This window comes from Pelodiscus sinensis, chromosome 1 (assembly GCF_052426305.1).
Source record: "Pelodiscus sinensis isolate ZL-2025 chromosome 1, ASM5242630v1, whole genome shotgun sequence".
Lineage (NCBI taxonomy): Eukaryota > Metazoa > Chordata > Testudines > Trionychidae > Pelodiscus > Pelodiscus sinensis.
This window is the reverse complement of record NC_143052.1, coordinates 167,038,886-167,062,246: the sequence shown is the minus strand read 5'-3', so window position 1 is coordinate 167,062,246 and position 23,361 is coordinate 167,038,886. Positions and strand designations below refer to the sequence as shown.

The 23,361-nt window shown below is 45.7% G+C and overlaps 1 protein-coding gene across 6 annotated transcripts; it reads left to right on the top strand.

Annotated features, from left to right (window-relative positions):
• The first annotated feature begins 4,231 nt into the window (after nucleotides 1-4,231).
• LOC102454811 (uncharacterized) lies at nucleotides 4,232-15,081 on the top strand. Of its 6 annotated transcripts, none has more exons than XM_075909213.2 (4): nucleotides 4,232-4,355; nucleotides 10,462-10,585; nucleotides 12,896-13,009; nucleotides 13,347-15,081. In XM_075909213.2, exons 2-4 carry the CDS (start codon nucleotides 10,531-10,533, stop codon nucleotides 14,264-14,266), a joined length of 1,089 nt encoding a protein of 362 aa, XP_075765328.2. In that variant the 5' UTR covers nucleotides 4,232-4,355; nucleotides 10,462-10,530; the 3' UTR covers nucleotides 14,267-15,081. The 6 variants fall into 6 exon arrangements, with proteins under 6 accessions (XP_075765328.2, XP_075765325.2, XP_075765327.2 ...); XM_075909210.2 differs by having other exon boundaries at nucleotides 4,314-4,355; nucleotides 10,462-12,076; XM_075909212.2 differs by lacking the exon at nucleotides 4,232-4,355 and adding an exon at nucleotides 11,992-12,076.
• The last annotated feature ends 8,280 nt before the right edge of the window (nucleotides 15,082-23,361 follow it).

The following is a 23,361-nucleotide window of genomic DNA, read 5'->3' as shown; positions in this document are numbered from 1 at the left end:
AATTAGTCAACAATGCAGTATGTGAACTATTACTGCATTGCATTCTCCTGAAAGTAATTGAAACACAGTAAAAATATTAGAGAGGATCATTGTCTTGGTAAAAGGATAAGAGATTAGGTTAGGCTACAGTTAGCTATTATGCCTAAGCAGTATGAAACATACACTACAGTATGTTACAGTGACTTACAACATGCTAACTTCTCAGAATCACATTATAAAGACAGCTTCTTCAATGGACTGAGTGCTTTCTCATCATCATCATTGTGGTTAAGAGTTAAATTTTTAACCACTTCAAACTGTGACCAATAGCATTAATTACATACACAGGGGAAGCAAGCCATTTTACAAGGCAGTAACTACGTATAAAGTTGAATTGGGGGCCAAATCCTTTAACATATTATATCACAAATTATTATCATCCAAAGCTTGTGAATAGGTAAGTGAAGGGGCATTCTGAAAGTAGCTCTTGTTCTTTTTGTTGAAACGCTGGAAATTTAACTAGAAGCTAAGGGAATCTGAAAGAAACCATTCACCACACCACTGTCTTGCTCCTGAACATCATTTACCTGCCCTGAACTTTTTCCTTTGATTTCTTTAGGGCACTATACTAGGCATTTGGAATAATGCTACATCATGCCAGTATTGCATGGCAGACAGCAATATACTTCAACTGTGAAAGTTTAGAAAAACTTCTAAAAATATGATGAACTCACCAAAGGAGACATAGATATGTTTGGCAGAACCAGGGCTTTAGATAAAACACATGGGTGTGTGGGAGGAGTAATTGGGGTTGCAATATGCAGCCTAGAGAATAAAGAAGCCACAGGATCCAAGGACCAGAAATCAACCCCCATCTCTTAGCCCCAGGAATGCTCAGCAAAGTAGAAGCCTGGGTAGTGGAAGCCCAAGGCTTTGACCAGGAGAGGCAGGGCACGGAGTGCCAGGCACAGAATAATGTGTGTGACTGAGGCAGAGGAGCCCCACCAAGAGCTGCCGACATCAGACAAGCCACTGTAAGGATAAGGCTTTTTTTCTGTATTTACCTTGAAAGCCTTCATCTGCAGCCAGACTGAAAGAACCTCAGCCTTTAGCCAAAAATCAGGAAGTCACAAACATAATACATTCCATGTAGATTGCATTACAATATTTTAATACGAGAATATTAAGGAGACCTTGTCCTATTGTCACCAGATATCATAGAGTCATAGGGCTAGAAGAGACCTCAGGAGGCCATCAAGTCCAGCCCCCTGCCCAAGGCACGACCAATCCCAACTAAATCATCCCAGCCAGGGCTTTGTCAAGCCGAGACTTAAACACCTCTAGGGATGGAGATTCCACCACCTCCCTAGGGAACCCATTCCAGTGCGTCACCACCCGCCTAGTGAAATAGTTTTTCCTAATATCCAACCTACACCTCTCCCACTGTAACTTGAGACCATTGCTCCTTGTTCTGCCATCTGTCACTACTGTGCACAGCCTCTCTCCATCCTCTTTGGAACCTCCCTTCAGGAAGTTGAAGGCTGCTATCAAATCCCCCCTCACTCTTCTCTTCTGCAGACTAAACAGACCCAACTCCCTCAGTCTCTCCTCATAGGTCATGCACTCCAGCCCTCTAATCATTTTGGTCACCCTCCGCTGGACCCTCTCCAACGCGTCCACATCCTTTCTATAGTGAGGGGCCCAGAACTGGACACAGTATTCCAGATGTGGCCTCACCAGAGACAAAAAAAGGGGAATAATCACTTCTCTGGATCTGCTGGCAATGCTCCTCCTAATGCACCCTAATATGCCATTAGCCTTCTTGGCTACAAGGACACACTGTTGACTCATATCCAGCTTCTCATCCACTGTAACCCCCAGGTCCTTTTCTGCAGAACTGCCACTTAGCCATTCAGTCTCCAACCTGTAACAATGCTTGGGATTCTTCCATCCCAAGTGCAGGATTCTACACTTATCCTTGTTGAACCTCATCAGATTTCTTTTGACCCAATACTTTAATATGTCCAGGTCACTCTGGACCCTATCCCTGCCCTCCAGCATATCTACCTCTCCCCCTAGCTTAGTGTCATCCACGAACTTACTCAGGGTGCAGTCCACCAGATGAAGAAACAGATCTTCTGAATGGATAAAGAAAACTCAGTTTGAGAGCTTTCTGTCTAGCAAGAAACTACTTATCAACAGCTGGAGTTGTGAAATCATTCTATTTCTGTCAGCCGCATAGTTTATGTTAACAATTTTTTGAGGAATAAGGGTTCTTGAGCAATGGGGGGGGGAGGAGGAGGTTGCACAAAATGGCCCAGTCTACACTGAATTTTTTTCTGCAAAAACCTCTTCCGCAAAAAGGATGAAAAGAGAATATGCAAATGAAAGAGCAAGAAATGCTAATGAGAGCTTAATTTGCATTTCCTCTTCCGCAAAAATGATGCAGTGTAGACGGAGCCAAAGAGGGGAGGGGAGCTGGCAGATGCTCCCCAGGGCTGGCCCATGGTGGCAGGGGCTGTGCTGCCCAGCCAGGACTCTCCAGGGCTGTTGGAGCAGCGGTGACCTCTCCCATGGGCTGGCTGGGGCTGCACTGCCCAGGTGGCAGCTACTTCACAGATCTCTAGGGCTGTTGGGAAGGTGGGGGCACACTTGGTTGCTGCCTCCCTGGGGTCATTCTGCAGTATAACTGTCCCTGCTATAACAACCCTCCCTTTCCATTTGATGAGAAACAGTCACATTCCATTCACAGCCTATTGTATATAATATAATATTATATTGTATTATATTGTATAATATTGTATTATAATAAAAGATACCCACAGAGAGCGTGAGGTAGTTATGTCTACACTTGCATCCTCTTTCGAGAGAGGGATACAAATGCAGCTGAGCGAAATTGCAAATGGGGAGTGGATTTGAATTTCCCACACTTCATTTGCATAATTGCAGACTGGCACTAATTTGAAATACCCTATTTCGAAATAACAAATGCTGTGTAGACGCAGTTACTTTGGGAGAAAACCCCTCTTCCGAAATAACCCTTATTCCTCATACAACAAGGTTTACCTGTTATTTTGGAAGAAGGGTTTTCTCCCGAAATAACCGCATCTACACAGCGTTTATTATTTCGAAATAAGGTATTTCGAAATAGCGGCAGTCTGCAATTATGCAAATGAAGCACGGAAAATTCAAATCCACACCTCATTTGCAATTTTGCTCAGCTGTATTTGCATCCCTCTCTCGAAAGAGGGTGCAAGTGCAGACATACCCTGTCTCTCTAGTACCCTGGGACTGGCATAGCAACAACTCTGCATACATATAAAGCTCTATTGCATAGAGGGCATTGAACCTTCTTGCTACCCTGTGTGGGATGACTATCAACACCTAGCCCCCCAGCATTCTGTAAAATATCAAGGGCTAACTTCAGAAGTGCTTGTTTCTGAAGACTGTCTGCCTTTTTTTTTAAAAGATGGAACAAAAAGCCTCTGCCTCAGAATTTACAGTCTAGACCCAAAATGTTTAAAAATCATAACATTGCCTTTAAAAGCATTCTTTAAAAAAAAAAGAGGGGGTTGTTTCTTTGTGGATTTTCGAGCCTTTAGGCTGCATTTGGGTTATACAGTCAAGCTCTCCCCCACAATCACGAGGACTAGAAACTTTTTACTCCATTAAAATAAATAAGTTGAAATGTGCAGTCACTTGACTCCAGGATCTGGGGCCTTAAGTAAGACACCAGCAAGTTCACAGCCTGGAAAGGAATGGCTTCTGCCAACATCATGTGCCAAGCTGAGCTGTCTGTACAGTGAGAGGTGCTCCTCCCGCTGAACCCCACCCCAGAGTAGAAGCCTAGCTGAGCCATACACAAGCCCTTCACTTATGGCTGCCAGGCTTGGCCCTCGCTACTTTCTGGAATGTGCTCCCTGGACAGGGGCAGCCCACAACATTTTGACACCTGAGGCGGGGAGCTCAAATGACACCCCCATATGTACCAGCAGCAGCCACAATTTTCTACACTCTGGGTCCTAGTGATGCCCCCCCCCAGTCTGGCACCTGAGGCAGCTGCCTCAGCTCGCCTCATGGAAAGCCCAGCCCTGTCCCTGGAGCATGCATGGAGCAGTGGGAACAAATGCTGGGATGTGCACTGTGACCACTGGCCCTAGCCAAGCCTCGCCTAGCAGGGCTCCTTGGAGAGATCCCCTCCCTCAGCAGCCCTGAGGTATTATATTATCCCCGCAGCCTGGCTCCTCCCAGGAAGCGTCCTTTGCCCTCCCCAAGCAGGAAGCTGCAATCTGAGCTCTGCTTGGCTAGCGCAGCGCACAGCAGCCGGAGAGCCTGGGGCGGGCGGCTGTGCGATCCCTGTTTGCGTTTTCTTGCAGGTAGGCAAAATGGGGCTGTGGCAGCGCTCCGTGCCGGGGGAGGCGTGCATGCATTGGCTGCCCAGGCTGGCTCGCAGGGGCATGAGGCAGCCAGGCTGGACTGCCAGCGTTCAAAAACCGTGGCAGATCCGCTGGAAAAAAAAAGTCACTGAGCCTGGCTTACCAGCCCTGGGACGTCTAGCAAACACAGGACGGGACTTCGGAGAGAGGCACAGAGAGCTGCAGGCTGGCCGCCGTGCACAGAACCGGGGTGGTGGGGAAGGGGAAAGGTCCCTCATTTTTTTTCAGCGGGGTACTGATTGAATTCCCACTGATTGTTCCCCAATCAGAACCCAGCTGACAAAATAAGGGACCTTTCCCTCCCTCCACCCCTCAAATTTTCCCCACCTGACCCCCTTCCAATACCTGTTCCTTTCCATTTATTTCCCTTCCTCCGTGGTGCTCCCCAGGGATTCCACCCCATTTCTGTAGCACAGACCAGTGGTGTGACTCTCAATTCTTGCCCCCCTTTTACTGTTGTCATTAGCCCTTCCTGGCCCCACTCCCTCTTACAGCTGCCCACTTTTACATTGCTTGCCCCCCTGCCCCTGGAATCATCTGTCCTCTTCATCTTTGCAGATTTGGGGTTTGAACCCCCCTTCCATGTTTTTATCTCCCTAGCACTCCAGCAGGCAGCCTCCCTTTCCTTGTCTCCTCCAGGCAGCCCCCATTCATGCACCACTCTCCTGCTGCAATACAGCAGTCTCCCTGCATTACAGCACCCATTTCCTTTAACAGCCCCACAATCCTCTTATTCTTGCATCCCATCTCCCTACCACTTTCCTGCAGGCCACTTGCACCCCGTTCCTCCAGCATCTGGCCCCTGTGGCGTCTTGCACTCCTTCTGCCATGGGAAGTTCCACATCCAAAGTGAAGGTGGCATTCTTGGGAACCCTCCCCCACAATAAGACCCATGGGATGTTCCGCTGTCCCCACTCAGCTGACACAAGAGGGGAATGCCTCGTGCTGGGTTACAGCCTTCCACCTTTACAAAACTGTAGAGGTTAGTACTGCAGGCAGTATGGAAATAAAGGATCTAGAGCCATGAGCCGCATCTGGCCTGTTGGACCTATTCATAGGGACCACGCGCTCCTACTGGGGAGCAGGGTTGGGGACTTGCTCAGTGCATATGGTGGCTCTGCGCAGCTCCTGGAAGCAAGGGCAGCCTGGGGGCTCCACACACTAACCCCCCCACCCCCACCCCAAGTCTGCAGCTCCCATTGGCAGGGAACCACGAGAGCTGCCGGGCACAGTACCTGCAAGTGAGGCAGCACGCGGAGCCATGTAGTCTGTCTTCGTGTGGGAGCTGGAGGGGCCAAAGCCCGCTGTTTCCAAGAGCCAGTTCAAGTAAACACCACTCAGATCCTGCACCCCTGACACTCCACTCACTTGCCACAACCCCCTTTCCCAGTCCTGATCCCCCTCCTGTCCTCCATACTCTTCAGTCATAATCTGGTGCATGCTCCTGTACCCCAAACCTCTAATCCCTACCCCAGAGTGCACCCCCAATTGGAGCCTTCCCCCCCAGCACCCCAACTGCCTTGTTCCCCTCCCACCCCCCAAGCCATTCCATCCCACACTGGAGCACCCTCCTGCATCCTGAACCTCTCATCCCCAGTCAGACCATAAAGCCTGCACCCCCAGCTGGAGCTCCCCCTTCCCCCCGGCTCTAATCTTTTGTCCCAGCTGAGAGGCACTTTATGGCCCTCCGAATCCCTCAGTCTCAGCCAGGAGCACCATCCAACACCCTGAATTCTTCATTTCTGGCCCCTACTCTAAAGCTGCACCCCCAACCAGAACCCTCAATCACCTCAAACCCCAATTTTGTGAGCATTCATGGGCCTCCATACAACTTCAATACCAAGATGTGGCCCTCAGGCCAAAAAGTTTGCCTACCCCGATCTGCAGTCATCAGCATGCTCTGCAAATGAGACTGAATCCCTTAATAGCTAGTACTGGGGGGGCAGAAGGAAAGGGGGTGCAATGGTGCAGAGTAGAGACTGACTGCTCCTGAGTCGAGCTCTGTGGGCACATCTAAACTACACGCGGCTTCCGAAAAAAGAGATGCAAATTCAGCTTGAATTTGCATATCTTCTTTCGTTTTTTTCTCCGGAAGAGGCTTTTCCGCTGTTTGGCCCGTCTACACAGGGCCAAATATGGGGAAAGCCCCCTGTAAACTTCCTTTTAGGAGGAAAAAGGGGGGCTTTTGAAAGAATGTTTTTTTCTGATATTTGGCCCCATGTAGATGGGCCAAATATTGGAAAAGCCTCTTCTGGGAAAAAAAAACGGAAGAAGATATGCACATTTGAGTCGAATTTGCATATCTTCTTTCGGAAGCCACACGTAGTCTAGATGTGCCCTGTGTAAGCTTGTCTTTCTCACCAACAGATGCTGGTCCAATAAAAAAAATTATCCTATTCACTTTGTCTCTCACAGATAAGGGTAATACTTGCTACTGGTATTAAAGGATTAACTATACTCTTCCCTGCAGCAAAAATCTCTCCAGTGGGAACAGAAAGTTAGTATTATTCAGTGTCAGGGGGAAAATATACACACTATGATTTGATTGCTTCCTCAGAATGTAAGCCTTGCCCTGTAGTCCCTAGGGTTCAAAGCTTGGAGAATGGAAGTGTTATGCTATCCGTTCTGCTGCAAGAATAGATTCCAGGGTCCTATGGATTAGAAAATGGCTTTCTGAAAACATGGGACTCCATACTAGAGCAGTCCCTGTAAACCAAAAATACCTTGCCCCAGCCATAAAAAGTACATGTCGCTGGATGGAATTAAAAGTAAAATATACACATTTATTAAAACTCCCAACTATCAGAGTGGAAGAAGTTTTACAGGCTCAAATATAAAGTGTGTACATTGATGGTGAGCAATTTCAAATATCTCCAGAGTTCCTGGTAGAGAACTGAAGTAAAAGTAAGGATGAATGGTAAATATTTAAGAGATTACTTCTGGATAGTAACCCTCATGTAAACCTTACTCTGACCCTCCCTTAGCTCAGGACACAACCACACAATAAAACAGGGGTGAGCAGTAATTTATGATGACTCCAACATTTTGGTAGGTGGTCAAGAGCTGCATTCTTTCCATGGGATAGAGTTGGGTGCAGAAGGGAACTTAGGGTTTGGGGTGCAGAAGAGAGATTGGGGTCTGGGAAGGAGTTTGGGTGAAGGAGTGAGAAGTGACCTACGGCATGGAATTGGGATGGAGGGCCTATGAGGGAATATGAATGCAGGAGAGGATTCTGACCAGGTGCAGAGGGTTTGGGTTATGAGCAAGAACAGGGAATTGAGATGCCGCAGGGGGTGCAGGTTTGGGGGGGATATGGGTGCAGGAGAGGATTCTGCCCTGGAACAGGAGTGCAGAAGGGGATGCAGGGTCTGGGAGGGAGTTGTGACTGGGAGGAAGGGGAATGCAGAGGGTTTGGATGGTGACCTAGGACAGGGAGTTGAGGTATAGAAGGGCAGCAGGTGCCAGATGCAGGCTCTTGCTAGGAGGTGCTTTCCTAAGTTGCTCCCAGCCAGCAGCCCGGTAGAGCCCTCATACAGCTCTCTGCCTGCTGTAGCCTCAGCCCACTCAAAGTGTCTCTCTGTTGGGGCCTGGTGCTTCTAGTCACCACTTGCCCCTTGTGAGGTGTGTGTGTGTTTTGCATGGAAATCAGCCAATGGGAGCTGCAATGATTGTGCTGGAGGCGGAGGCAGCACGTGAAGTTTCCTCCCCAGTACAGAGCAGCATATTGCTCAGCAGCTGGCTGCTCTGAGCCATGGGGCTGAAGCAGGCAGGGAGCCTGCCTGAGGGTCTTGCTTGGCTGCTGGCAGGGAGCCGTCTAGGTAAACATCTCCCAACCGGAACCTGTACCTGGCACTTGGCACCCCACCTCCTACCACACCGCAGCTCCCTGTCCTAAGCCACCACCCAAACCTTCTGCTCAGTGGTTTGAGCATTGGCCTGCTAAACCCAGGGTTGTGAGTTCAATCCTTGCGGAGGCCATTTGGGGCAAAAATTTGTCGGGGAGTATGGTACTTGGTCCTGCTGTGAAGGCAGGGGACTGGACTCAATGACCTTTCAAGGTCCCTTCCAGTTCTGGGAGATAGGCAGTCTCCTACCTTCTGGTCACAACTCCCTCCCAGACCCTTGCATTGCCCCTTCCCAGGCCTGTGCTTCCTCTCAGACCCCACATCCTCTCCTGCACCCCTATCCTGAGCTCCCTTCTGCACCCATCCCAGACTCCACACCTCCTCCATAAAAAATTGCAGCTCTTGACCATTTACCAAAATCTTGGCATGGTCCTCCAACAAAAGTCATTGCCCACCCTTAAGGTTAAAGTATGATGGATGCCCCTGCTGGGAGTCTCCTGCAGAATTAGAAGAGGAGGGAACATGCCTGATACCTTATATTTTAATTTGTGTATTTCCATTGTAAGCATATATAGTTGTTAATATCCAATAATATGGCCTCTAAATACAAATATTGCCTGAATGTTGTGGTGGTAGCCCATCCCTAATTAATATCTTTGTTAGCAGTCCCAGCAGTTACAGCCATTGGAGCCAACCAGTAGCAGAGCTATATCAGAGTAACCTGTTAGTGTACACAAGACCTTGGTCTCTTCTGGTTAAAGAGGGGTTAGTTGCACTGACACAAATTGCAAATTATAGTTGTTTTGTCTGTGGTTGTTCTCATGCAACTACAGTGTTGGGAAAAATCACTGATGGCTGAAGTCCCCAATGTAGACCAACCCTCAGACCCATAAGGGCCATAGACAGTGATCTCCCCCTTCAATTCTTCACATATCAGCGTGAGACGTATTCTAGAAGAGTTGTTTCACATGCTTACAATGCCACAGAGCAGCCCAGAGCAGTTTAGAGCACTCTCCTGCCTTGAGGGCGGGGGGCTGGACTCGATGACCTCTTGAGGTCCCTTCCAGTCCTATTATTCTATGATTCTATGATTCCATCCATCCATCCAATGGAGACAGCTGCTGCCTGCCTTTTGAGTTCCTGGAGAATTTAATTCTCCTCTTCTAAAAAGTTTCTAGTGCATCTTGTTTTTAAGAGCCTGTCACAGAATGTGAAGCTCAACACATAGCCTGAAACGATAAGACTGAAGTATTGCTAATTGAAAGCAATGTAGTCAGGTCCCCCCGCCCCCAAATCATTATGCTTTTAAATATTTCATTTGGTATCCTTTTTACTTCCCTCATTTTAAGCATTTAGACTTCACATTTTCAAGCTTTTATGTGTAGCCATTGGGGCTAGAAACTTTTAAATGAAAGTTCGAGATTCTCATGTAATCACATGACCCCGGGAACTGGTGTTTTGAAGAAAAACACCAGAGAGTGTTACCTGCCCCATTCATCTTGATGGCTTGTTAGATCTGAAACTTCCATACTGCTAGCATGTATGCACGATTAACATGTCAGCAGTGCCACTTTCCCAGCCATTGTTGGTGGGTGAGTAGGCACAGGTGGGGGCAGTAACCAATCACTTTCAAGCACTTGTTCACACTGGGGTCTTCCCTTGAGTTCTTACCTCCAGTTAATTAATTGCAAATTGACTTGAAGATTTGTCTGGAAATTCTCTCATAGCTTTGGTTTCCCTTGGCATCAGCTTAGAATAAAGAATAAATATATAGTCTGTAACAAACATTGGGAAATATACACACTGATCTTTACCAAAGTATTAAGAACCTAGATTACAATCTGTTAACTTGAGGTGAAAATTCTAGTGCCACCAGAGCCTAGGAAATATTTGAGAGTGACAGCTAATTCTTTTTAAAAATAGATAGGGCAGTTTTTAGTTTTAACACGTTAGCTGGTCGATGTGCGCTGTAGGACCGCCCCCTTCGCCCTTTGGTTTTCTTCCTACCCTATCCACCTTTCTTTCTGTATGACTTTTAAGGTTTTCCCTCCTTTCTTTTTCTTGCCATTGCGTTTCTTCTCTTCTTCTCTGCAGCAACTCCCAGTTCCTGTGCCCCTCATGCTCCATTCAATCCCTCTTGCTATTTATCAGTAGAATTGTCTTTGGAGCAGCAAATACTGAACTGAGAATGCTTGTTTTAGGTACCATTAGCACTCTGTTGTGTGGCTGTGCTGTCCAAAGACCTAGCAAGGCTTCATGGCAAAGGGCTGATGGAACTCAAAAGGGATGTCATGCAGGAGAACTACCAGAATCTCATCTCACTAGGTAAGGAGTCCTTTGTTTATGAGCATCTCTGAAGTGACTTCATTTGCTTCAACACAGGGTTCTTTCTTCAGGGGAATCAGGCCCTTTACAGTTTACAGTTTCCTCCCATATAAAAGAATTTTCAAATGGCAGCCCACTCCTGTCCTTAGGTCTTTATTGGGGAGACTATCTATGGTAGTATTTATTTGTCTCTAACTCGTGAACATACAAATGTTACTGGAGTTACCTGTGTTTGCAACATACCTCTACCTGGGACTGGCACCAACTCTCTATGGGTAGTAATTCCATGCTCTAATAATAATATAGACATAGGGATCTATTACTGGCCACCTGACCAAGATAGCAATAGTGAGTATGAAATGCTAAGGGAAATTAGCCAGGCTATCAAAATAAAAAACTCAGTAGTGGGGGATTTCTACTATCCCCACATTGACTGGGTACACATCACCTCAGGACGGGATGCAGAGAGAAAAGTTTTTGATACCTTAAATGACTGCTTCTTGGAGCAACTGGTTTTGGAACATACAAGGGGAGAGACAATTCTTAATTTAGTCCTAACTGGAGTGCAGGATCTGGTCCAAGAGGTAAATATAACTGGCCTGCTTGGAAATAGTGGCCATAATGTAAATTTTCCCTGTGGTGGGAAAAACACCTTAGCAGCCCAACACTGTAGCATTTAATTTCACAAAAATGAGTAGGCTAGTTAAACAAATTAAAAGGCACAGTGTCAAAAGTAAAATCCCTGCAAGCTTCATGGAAACTTCAAAGACACCATAATAGAGGCCCAACTTAAATGTATACCCCAAATTAAAAAACACAGTAAGAGAACCAAAAAAGTGCCACCGTGGCTTTACAACCAAGTAGAAGAAGCAGTGAGAGATAAAAGGCATAATTTAAAAAGTGGAAGTTAAATCCTAGTAAGGAAAATAGAAAGGAGCATGAATTCTGTCAAATTAAGTGTAAAAATATAATAACAAAAGTCATTTGAAGAACATTTAGCCAAAACCTCAAAGTAATAGCAAAATGTTTTTTTTAATAGAAGCAGGAAGCCTGCTATAAAACAGTGGGGCCCCTGGATAATTGAGATGCTAAAGGAGCACTCAAACACGATAAAATCATTGCAGAGAAGCTGAATGAATTCTTTGCTTCGGTCTTCACGGCTGAGGATGTTAGGGAGATTCCCAAACCTGAGCCATTCTTTTTAGGTGACAAATCACAGGAATTGTCCCAGTTTGAGGTGTCATTAGAGGAAGTTTAGGAACAAATTGATAAACTTACAAGTCACCAGGACCAGATGGCATTCACCCAAGAGTTTACTTGTTCCCAACACATAAGAACTAGGGGTCGCCAAATGAACTTCATAGGTAGCAGGTTTAACACAAAAAGAAAGGCTTTCTTTCATGCAGCGCACAGTCAACCTGTGGAACCGGGATGTTTCCAAAGGATGTTGTCAAGACCAGGACTTGAACAGGACTTGAACAATTCATGGAGGTCAGGACCATCAATGGCTGTTAGCCAGGATGAGTAGAAGTGGTGTCCCTAGCCTCTGTTAGAGGCTGGCAATGGATAACAGGAGAGGGATCATGTGGTGATTACCTGTTCTGTTCACTCCCTCTGAGACCACTAGCATTGGTCACTGTTCAAAGACAGGATACTGGGCTAGATGGACCTTTTGTCTGACCCAGTATGGCCGTTCTTATGTTCTCTGGGGTGGGGCCAAAATGAGGGGTTCAGTGTGTGGGAGGGAGCTGCCAGGGAACGGGCTGGGGATGTGGTGGGGTCATTGGGTACAGGAGCGGGCTGAGGATGTGGCATGTGGGAGGGTGCAGGAGCAGGATGGGGGTGGGAGATCTGAGTGGGAGGAAGGGTGAAAGAGTGAGATGAAGGTAGGGTTTCTGGACTGGAGTGGGTAGAAGGTAGGGGCGCTTACCTGGCACAGCTCCAGAGATGAGCAGTGGCTCTGTGCAGCCATGCACTGGATGGAATCAATTCCCCCCACCCTCCCCTTCACTTCCATTGGCCAAGTTTGGCGGAGTGAGCCTTGAGCCTTGCAGGCCTGATCAAGGCAAACCATGGGCCATAGATTCCCCACCCCTGTCCTACAGGAATACAACCCACCTACCTTCAGATATGTTATTCCCTAAAAGGGTATCTTGGCGCACTTTCCCAATCATTCAGTATCTCAACCCTTACACACAATTGTTCTGTTCCCTCCCCTCCCCATTAGAAAAGCTGGAATTAAAAACCCCTTTTGCGACAAGCATTGATTAAATATTTAATAAGCCATCATGTTTTCTTTCTTGTGGGCAGGTTTTCCAATTCCTGAATGTGACACGGCTTCCCAAATGGAACAAGGCAAAGAACTATCGGACCCAGCTCACCAGGCTTGCAAGGAGATCAAGCTCTTGAAATACATCCACACAGGTGAGGAATATGCTGAATTACTTGGAACACTCAGTGAGATAAGTTTAAAAATAGCTGGAATTCCAATAGCTATTGTGATGTCATGGTTCTGCCTCATGACATCTTGTTCTGTTTTGTAATTAGTTTTCTTACATTGAAACCAGTTCTCGTATCTTCAGGCCAAATATCAAGAGTGTTTCTGCCTGTCCTGACTCACTTTTGTTAGTATTGTATACCTTCACCTGTACTCTGACTGGTGACAGGCACCATGAAAACTGAACTCATCCTATCCCCACGAGTCGTATGCAAGTCCTTTCCCAGGGAGTAATCATGTCTGGAATAATCTTCTCTTTGGCAGGAGAGCACAGTGGAGATGAGGAAATTCTTCAGCAGGAAGATGCTGGAAACATGGAACTGCAGAGAGTATTTTCATTGAGATCTGAAGGAGATGGTCCTCACCTGGGAAAAGCCCATGTAAGTTGGCACAATTCAGCAATGCCACTGACAGAGGACCCTTTAGTGAAGCAACAAACTGAAACTGCTCATGGTGAGCCACTCCAGGAGCACCGAGAGGACATCGTCCCCCCACGAACATCCCGATCAGAGAGACCAACCATATGTTCTGAATGCGGGAAGGGCTTCAGTCGAAGCATTCACTTGATCCAGCATCAGAGAATGCACACAGGGGAGAGACCTTTCAAATGCACAGAGTGCGGCAAAGGCTTCAGCCAGAGCTCACATCTCATACAGCACCGGAGAATCCACACAGGCCAGAAGCCCTACACGTGTCACGAGTGTGGGAAAAGCTTTAGCCAGAGCTCCAACCTGATTAAACACCAGAGAATCCACACAGGGCACAAGCCCTACATATGCACTGAGTGCGGGAAGATCTTCAGTGATAGCTCTACGTGTATAAAACACCAGCGCATGCACACAGGAGAGAAGCCGTACAAATGTCCCGAGTGTGGCAAAAATTTTAGCCAGCGCTCCCACCTCATCCAGCATCAGAGGATTCACAATGGCATCAAGCCCTACACTTGCATGGAGTGTGGGAAGAGTTTTGGCCAGAGCTCTGATCTGATCAACCACAGCAGGACTCACACCGGGGAGAAACCCTATAAATGTACTGAGTGTGGGAAGTGCTTCAGTGGGAACTCCAATCTGATCAAACACCAGAGGATCCACACGGGAGAGAATCCCTACCATTGTGCTCAGTGTGGGAAATGCTTCCGCTTCCAGCCACAGCTTGTGCGGCACCAGAAACACCACACGCAGTAGGGACCGCTGCTGCTGAGAAGAGAGGGAACATGACCCTGCCTGTAGGGAGAAGCTAGTTGAGCATTGTGGTGTGATGTAGAGGGGGAAGCATGTCGTTAGTGTGATAGTGGTTGGGCCATTCTTTGGGAATGGGTATGAAGCACCACAACAGGAGGAAACTGAGAAGAGTTAAGTAGTCAGGAGAATCATGGCCTTTTATTTTTAGTCCTGATAAGGGTAACATGGATCAAATTATAACACTTTCTCAATACACTGACCAGGCTTTGCCATCTTGGCCAGACCTCACCCTAGCCTTGTGGTTCTTAAGAACCTAGGCTCCTGTTTCCCCAATTTCTGGAACTCTTTTTTAGCTATTAGTTCCTATTGATTATATTTATTTAACCTCCCCACCCCCACTCCACATTGTGAATAGTCTGTATTCAGGCCCTTTCCTTGGAACTGTGTTTGCTGGATAAATGGTAGTGACATTAGCGTCTGTGAAAAATTTGCTGCTGTTTGACAACTTAGTCCACAAGAGTAAGTCAATTAACATCTTAATAGACATTTCTCTCAGAAAGAGGCTTGCTCAAGTGCCCTTGTGGGTGGCACTTTATGAAAGGTATAAAAGTGTAATCAGTATGTAGCATGAATTTTTTTTAATCGTCATCTGCTAGTTAACAATTGAAAAACAGAAAGAGGATGACACGCATTGAAAAAAATTAAGCTATTTGCCTAACTTTAAATGTGTTCTTAAACTTTAATATGAATTTTAATTTCATAATTCTGTTTTCCCCCTTGAATAAACCTTCTTTTAACTTAAACCACCATGAATCTGGAATTGTCCGTTGTTACGATGAGGGGATTGATATGTATATGTCGAAGGCTGTGTGTATACTAGCACTTTTGTTGGTAAAACATTTGTCAGTCACAGGTATGTAAAAACACACTCCTGAGTGACATAAGTTATACTGACTAATGTTACATGAGAGATCTTACAGCAGCACCGCTGCAGTGGTACAGATATGTCACTGTAAGGTCTGTAGCACTGGCAAAGCCTGAGAGAAGTAATGTGCTGTGATTTTTAGTTGTAACATCATGACATCAAGGAATTACATGTTTTCTGTCCTGGAAGATGTGGGGAGGCAGAATTGTCAGAATGGGGAAAAACCTGATCACCAGGCAGGTAATCCCAAAGCATCCTTTGCAAGAAAGAAAACTACTACAATGACTATATCCTCTTCTAAAAAGGATGCTGGTTCAGATAAAAGCTTGGGGATACTAAAACTCTTGGTGGTCAGCTGAATACTTATTGAGTTGCCTGTTCAGTCCACAAAGCCACATGGGGAAGAAATTACTCCATGCTTTTATCTAGAATGAAAGTGATCAAGTATGTTGTGTTGTAAATATGTCTAGTGAGGTGGGTTGGCTTTCCTCGGACCTAGATTGGGAAGGCCACTCCAATGGACCCTAGTGGGCAGGGCCAGATCTATCTGAGGAAGCAAAGGGGCGGGGCTAGAAGTATAAAAGATGGAGCTGAGAGCTCAGTTGGGGCCCAGCCGCTGAAGGAGCCAGGCGCTTTCCCCGAGATCCAGAAATGGAAGGGTGGCACGCACCTCCAGAAAGTGGAGGACTGGCCAGGAGATTGCCAGAGGCTTTGTTCCCCGAAGACCCAGACAAGCTAGTGCCAAGCCAAGTATGCCCAGAGGGAGAATTGGGAAGTAGCCCAGGGGAAGCTGACCCTAGTCTGTCTGAAGCAATGCCAGTGAACTGAGTCGGCATGTTGCCGTCAGGATTAGGGATGTAAAATCCTGTCTAATTGAATAACTGGTTAATTGATTAAAGGGGACCTTAGGGGGGGGCACTCCATCTTGGCTGGAGCAGCCTCCTCCTCCTCCTCCACCATAGGCAGGGGCTGCTCCAGTGTGATGGTCAGGAAGGTGCTGGAGTCAAAGCAGGGCTGAGGAGGGGCTCAGCTGACTGCTGGCTTCTCCCTGGGGGCAGCCCAAATTAGTGGGGACTACACTGCCAGCTTGTCCCTGGGGACCAGTGTGGGCTCTCTCCCCCCAGCCGCTCCCAGGGCAGGGGACTGGTGGGGCTGTCTCCCAGGCAGGGGGCCCCACTTACCTTTTCTGGTGGCAGGCAAGATGGCGGAGTCCCACCCTCCTGGCCACTCCCTTGCTGGTACGGCTGCCCTCGTGAACACTGCAGTGTTGTCTCTCCTGCAGGCTCACTGCCTCCAGTGGCCAGTCTCATATCATGTCCCTCCAAACAGCAGCCCCTCTTGTTGCATGATTATTGAAAAACAGTCCTTTTCCCTGGGCTAACAGTTGCCCTGGCACAGCCAAATCCTGATCTTCCTTAAAGTTCGGAGGGGAGGAAGGTGCATACAAATTTGGTGGCCCTATCTCTTACTGTTTAGGAGGAGTTCTTGAATAAACAGACTCGCAGACAAACAGACAGAAAGACAGATGCACTCTAAAATATATATAGAGAGAGATTTTGACAATTAAATATATGTAATGTGAGGCCATTTCATGTTAATACATTGTTGTTGCTAACGTTGCTAATTGCCATTTTTGCCACGTGATTGATAAACTTCATTATTTCTCGGGGGGGGGGGGGGAATTTGCTAACGCAAAACCAACCAAAATAGTTCAATACATTGTCATTTGGTAGTGTTGACCAATAATCACCACAGCGAGGTGTTGAAGTTAACTTAAATAGTAAAGTCCATAGTCATGTTGTGTTTTTTCTGAAATTGTGCCAGAAATTATACTTTCTTATTTTGCATACCATTGTTTCACCTCACCTGCAGACTAACAGCACCACTTGGCAGCTCCATTTCATACCCCATCTAAACATACACAAATTAAGCTTTAAAATGATATGCCACAGGGGTGGAGGGGTGTATGTGCAGGATGAGTACAGGGCTGTCCTTGTGAATTCTGGTACCCTACACTTCCTGAGAAGCTGCACCCACCTCTCATCCCCTGCAGGGAGGGGCAGCAGTTTAGGGCCAGGAGCAGAGGAGGGGCCAGAGGATGGGCCACTTGGGCCAAGAGGTGGAGCAGGGCGCAGGGTGGAGGAATTGGGGCTGCTTGAGCCAGCACTGCCCGCAGCCAGTGCTGGGCATATGCAGCATAGAGCACTACTTAATTTGGCGTACAGTGGGGCACAAGTCAATAGGTCTACAAGAGCTCAGTTCTTCTGAAACTCAGGCATTGGGTGTTGCTGGGGAGGCATCCAGTATTAGAAAAGAACACTTTTGGAAATGTCTGCTTTGATAAATGTGCTTTCAAGTCTGAGTGGTTGACCTGACATACATGTGTTCCCTGCACTTAGCCCAGGGCTTAACACTAGGCTTTCAAAGCAAGACTCTTGATCAGAAGATCCTCCTGCTTTGGCCTTATCTACTCTGTGGAAATTTGGCATCCTTGTCACTTTTTGGTAGCACACTTTGGATCCCCCAGCACCCCTGTAGCACACTGCATTCACAAACAAAATTGTTCCTGACAATTCACAAGCTCAGTTCACAGAGGTGTAATAGCCTCCCCAATGCACACTGCCCTCTGCACCTCTCCCACACTGCACCAGTCATTGATCAGGCAGCCTGAACCTAGTTTCTGTACCCTACTGGCTCAGGTCAGTCTCCTTAAAAGCCTTTACTGTCCAAAGAATCTGCACACAGCCAGATCTCATTGCCCACTGTTTCTCATCCCTGCCCGTGTCTTTGTGATTGTTGTGGTAGCAAGCCAATTTCAGAACATGGAGCAAGAAGAAGCCACCACCCAAAGAAAGGACCCTCCAGATAAACTGTAGGAAGCTTTATATTGAGCACAAACTCCCACTGAAGTCTTTTCCTGAAATGACAGCTTACACAGCCTTGCTTTACAGGAGTGACATTTTAAGTATAGTCTTTGAGTTGACCTCCCTAGAGATACAGCATAACCCAGGCTATGTCTAGACTACATGGCTCTGTTGACAGAATCATGTAAAATAGTTTATTCGGCATAGTCAAAGAAGCGAGGATTTAAATAATCCCTGCTTCATTAAAATAAAAATGGCCACCACACTGTGCTGACGATCAGCTGATCTGGCATAGTGCGGCAGTCTAGACGAGGCGCGGTCAACAAAGGAAGCCTTTGTCAACCACTCCGGTATGCCTCGTGAATACCAGATACTTGCATGTTTGGTTTTGCGCAAGTAGAAAGTTGGCAATCCTAGAATCCCGTAGCTCAGAAATTATGTTCTCTCTTTCATCAACCTCTCCCCCTCCCCCTCACCATGTATTGTCTTCTAGCAACAGGCCAAACATGTTCCATTTGAAGTGGAAACAACATTGTCTGAGAACTAGAGGGAGGTGTGCAGAACCGGGGATTCAACAGAAAACAAGTCCCCATCTCCATACTAATGGATATCCATCCAGTGCAAGCAACTTTCAATGGTATCTCACCCCTAAGCAAAGAGACTGTATAAGTCACGTCAAAGGATTGCAGATTTATGGGCCAATCCTGCTTTAATTAAGTCATTAACAAAACTATTGGCTCCAGTGAGAGCAGGATCAGGCTTCTCTACTGGATGGACTGTATATAACATGACAACCTAGGGTTTTGTCCAGAAATGTTGAACCTCAAGGAGTCAAATAAATGAAATGTTTAGCTGAATCTAGTGAAATGACACATCTGATTAATGCAACATTTACCCTGCAGTATATATTCAGTGAGAAAACCACTGAATAATCTACTGCTTGCAGCTAATATGTTATAGTTAGAAAAACGAAAATAACTAAAATTGCTATAGGAATGAAGTAATGAAAGCAGGTCTTGCATGTAACTAAAAAGGAAAAAAAACAAGCTAGGCTGATGACCAAGATTTAATATTCTCTGGTCCACACAACATTTTTGGGAGATATATTTTATTTTTCCAGTTTAGAAGTGGGCTTGGACCCTGTACCTAAATATCCAGGAACACAAAATTCAAAATGAGATCTGGATCTGAATTTTGGAAAAACCCCTCATCTTTATGATGGGCTGAACGAAAACCTTGGATCACTTGAACATCCCTGTCCTTTGAGGGCTTTGAAATCTATGTGGCAATCCACGGGTCCAATCCATCCAGGTTGTGGATTGGACCCATTTCTGTTTTAATTTCTAATAGTATAAACCTTAACCCTCTGAAATGAATTGTGTGAGCAGCAGTGTAACCCTTTACTACTTTTGTCGCTGGAAAAAACTCTCCTCAGTCTTTGTAGTAGTGCGTGGTTTTTCTGGGAGAAAAAAGGCTATCTTAAATATTTTCAAAAGGAGATAATTTAAATTTGGTAATCTCTAAGATACTCCATTTAATTAAACTTTTCATCAAACACACTAACATTTAATAAGACTTGTTACTACTTTGCAAAAATAAGATTTTTCATTTCAAGATAATGGAAGTTGAAGAAACAGAAAAAAGTCAGAATTTCAAATCACAGTATTGTTAATTACCTATTAGTTATCTTCAGACTCTAGAAAAACATTCTTCTTTGCCTTCAGACTAAATGTGGCAGTTTCAAGCCAAAACAATTTTTTCAGGCCCAGATCCTGAGGGGGCTAAAGTGATGCTTGGTTAATGAAAAGGCTAATGTTTGTCCATAATACTGCGCAAAAGTCCACTGAGAGTCACTAGATGGCGCTTCCTCCCAATACAAGATTACTGAAGCATGGAATGGATGTTCAAGGTCACACAAAGAGAAAAGAAATTTCGTGATCTCTCCACCTGGAAATGGTGTAACGCCACCTTGTGTGAAGAATATAAAGTAGAGCTGGAAAACCTGTTTAAATCAATGATACCCTTCGCAGAAAATCTCAAACATTTTATCAGGTTTAAAACATCCAAGTTTGTTTGATGTGGTGGTTAGAGTTGTTTTTTTTCTGCTGCCTTTGTGCTTTCTAGATTAGGCTGAGAATGGAGGGTGCAAGATGATTAAACAAGCAAAATAAAAGCTTTTGCACCAGTTAAACAGTGCAAAATAAGTTTGCAGACCTACAAAAAATGAGCAAATATGGCTGATGGATCGATGACAGCAAAGTGAGTTTAATTCTTGAGAGTCAAGGAACAAATTACCTACAGAACAGATTGGCATCATCTTTTCCTGCTTTAAAACTTTAGAGTAAAAATGCCAGGTATTAAAAAATGTTCTGTTATTTTTAACTCTTTTATCTTTGTAGCATTCCTTTTGAAAATAACTGCGGTGTGGAGAGAAGAGCACAGGAGCAGTAACAAAAGCTGAGTGCAGTTAAATGGAACAACTCGCTCCTGGCATACTGGGAGGAAAAAAAGATTGCCGTGTACATGAGGAATGCATAACTTATGAATACAAGAAGGGGATAATGTACCATGACTGAATTTTCAAAGGGGCTTATGGGAGTCAATGGAGATGGGCATGTAAGCTGCACTCCACAAATGTACTTAGGAACCTAAGACCTATTTTTAGGGATCACTGAAATCCACAAAACTGCAGATTGGCTTCTGCTTAAGCGTGTAGGTGCCTAATCTCATTTGATGCCTAATTTTTCCCTCTGTCTTCATACACTGCAGCATCACTCCAGGCACCTCCTGCCTATCTCACCATGTGCACTACTGCCTCATAGGCATCCAGACATCTGTCTCCTGCCTGAGCTGGGAAAGACGTTAGATAGGCATTCGACTGCCTAAGTCACAGGGCAACAGATCCAGTAGATAGGTGTAGAGAATGCCTACTGGACTGACCCCTTCAGGTAAGTTCACATAAAATAGCCAGAGGAGTGGGACCTCTCTCGAGATAAGGTAGAGTCTGGCTCAAGTCCCTCCCTCCTTCTGAGGAGGAAAAGTAGGGTTGCCAGGTGTTATAGAATCATAGGATACGAGGACTGTAAGGGACCTCGAGAGATCATCGAGTCCAGTCCCCTGCTTTCATGACAGGACCAAACACTGTCTAGACCATCCCTGATAGACATTTATCTAACCTACTCTTAAATATCTCCAGAGATGGAGATTTCACAACCTCCCTGGGCAATTTATTCCAGTGTTTGACTACCCTGACAGTTAGGAACTTTTTCCTAATGTCCAACCTAAACCTCCCTTGTTGCAGTTTAAGCCCATTGCTTCTTGTTCTATCCCCAGAGGCCAAGATGAACAAGTTTTCTCCCTCCTCCTTATGACATCCTTTTAGATATCTGTAAACGGCTATCATGTCCCCCCTCAATCTTCTCTTTTCTAAACTAAACAAACCTAATTCCCTAAATATCCGGACAGTTTGGTATTTTCGCCTCCTGTCTGGTAAAAGAAAATACCAGACACCACCCGGGTGTTTACCTGGTTCCGCAGAGGAGCTGTCTGGCCCGGAGCAGGAAGACAAATGGCGGACGGCCACCAGCATCCTTTTAGGGCCAAAAAGCCTCAAAGGTATTTCTTAAAGGGACCAGGCTGGGTTTTATTTCTTTATGTATTTAATTATTTATTTATTTATTTATTGTGCTTAATAACTCTCGGGGTCCTTTTTTTTTTTTCTCAACAACTTTGGTCTTCCCCCTTTTTTTTCTCAACAGAATTTTTTCCCCGGTGTTTGTTTTTTTGTTGTTGTTTGTTTTTTGGTGTTGGGGGGGAGCATGTTTGGTATGTTTGGTTAAACCATCTGGCAACCCTAAGAAAAAGGGATTTGAACAAGCCTCTGTCAAGCCTGAAACAAGTGTCCCAATCACTAGGCCACTGACTATTCTGTTAGTGGCTGCCTCAACCTCTCTTACTGAAATTGTCCCCCTTTAATTAAGCAAGGGAATGTTTAAATATTAACTGAGTGAAAGCAAGAGTTAGAAGGACTCTATATCGTGGTGGGTAGCTGAGAGTGGGCTGATCCCTATTCAAATCCCTTCTCCCCCTCAGGAAGAAGGGGGATTTGAACTGGGGGTCTCCTACATGCTGCGTGAGTGTGCAAGGCAACAGGCTATAAGGGAGCACCTGGGCCTTTCTTTCTACCCCTAGATATTTTGTTTCAGGTCCTGCATGTATTCTAGGTGGCCAAATGTCTAACTTCCCCCTTTGGGTGGGATTTTAGCAGAGGTGGACACCACACTGTAGCCTGGACATAGGCATCTATCTGCAGGAGAGGGTTGGGGCTTAGCACACCCCTTTCTCATTGGCATTGCCCACTGGCTCGCTTAGGGGACTCCCCTCCTAGCATGCTGGCTTTGTGGATTGCATTGTAAAGAACCCACCTCATTCATTGCACAGGGAACCTAGGTGCCTAACTCAGGCTTTTTAGAGCCCAGCGTTGTTGCTGTGATTTCTTATGAACCTAGAAGTTAGGCATCATGACTCTCCACACTGCAATACTTAGATCCCTTCACCCAAAGGTTCCTTTGAAACTCCAGACCATAATCTGCATTCACTATTGCACTGGCTTGCTTGTATTATAAGTCCCTGCCGAGCACAATGCAGTTGTACAAATTTAACTGAGGTCCCAATGTGAAGGCCATTGGGTTATACAGGTGCAAGAGAGGAGGTAATTTGGAACTGATTGGGTTGCAGCAGGGGTGTCCAAACTTTTTTCAAAGAGGGCCAGATTTGATGAAGTGAACATGCGTGAGGGCCGACCATTTTGCCTGACATTCTTTGAACCATTAAAATTAAATGCAAATTAACTATTTTATGCAAAGTTTATTGCAAACGGCATACTTTTCATTTCGTCACATGGATGACAAATCTAAACAGGTGTTAAATCACTCTGCCTTTCATATCTGAAGACCAGATGAAAAAAAAATCCAGGAAGCTGAAATATATGTCAGGAACATTGTAAAGTACATTACATATTATTGGTAATAAAGGTTGTCTGTCAACTTTTAAGTTCAAAAAATATGAACAGGAACATAACACCAAGTATACATGTTGTGTCCAAATATATTTATAACTGATTTAGACCAACTGACTAACTGAGATTTTACAATGTATTCATCTCAATACATATGGATTCGTTGGGGACCATAAAAGATAGATATTGCCAAATTACCTGTGGGGCCATATTAAACCGGAACACGGGCCGCAATTGGCCCGCGGGCCTGACTTTGGACATGCCTGGGTTGCAGAGATGTGACAGAGTGCAT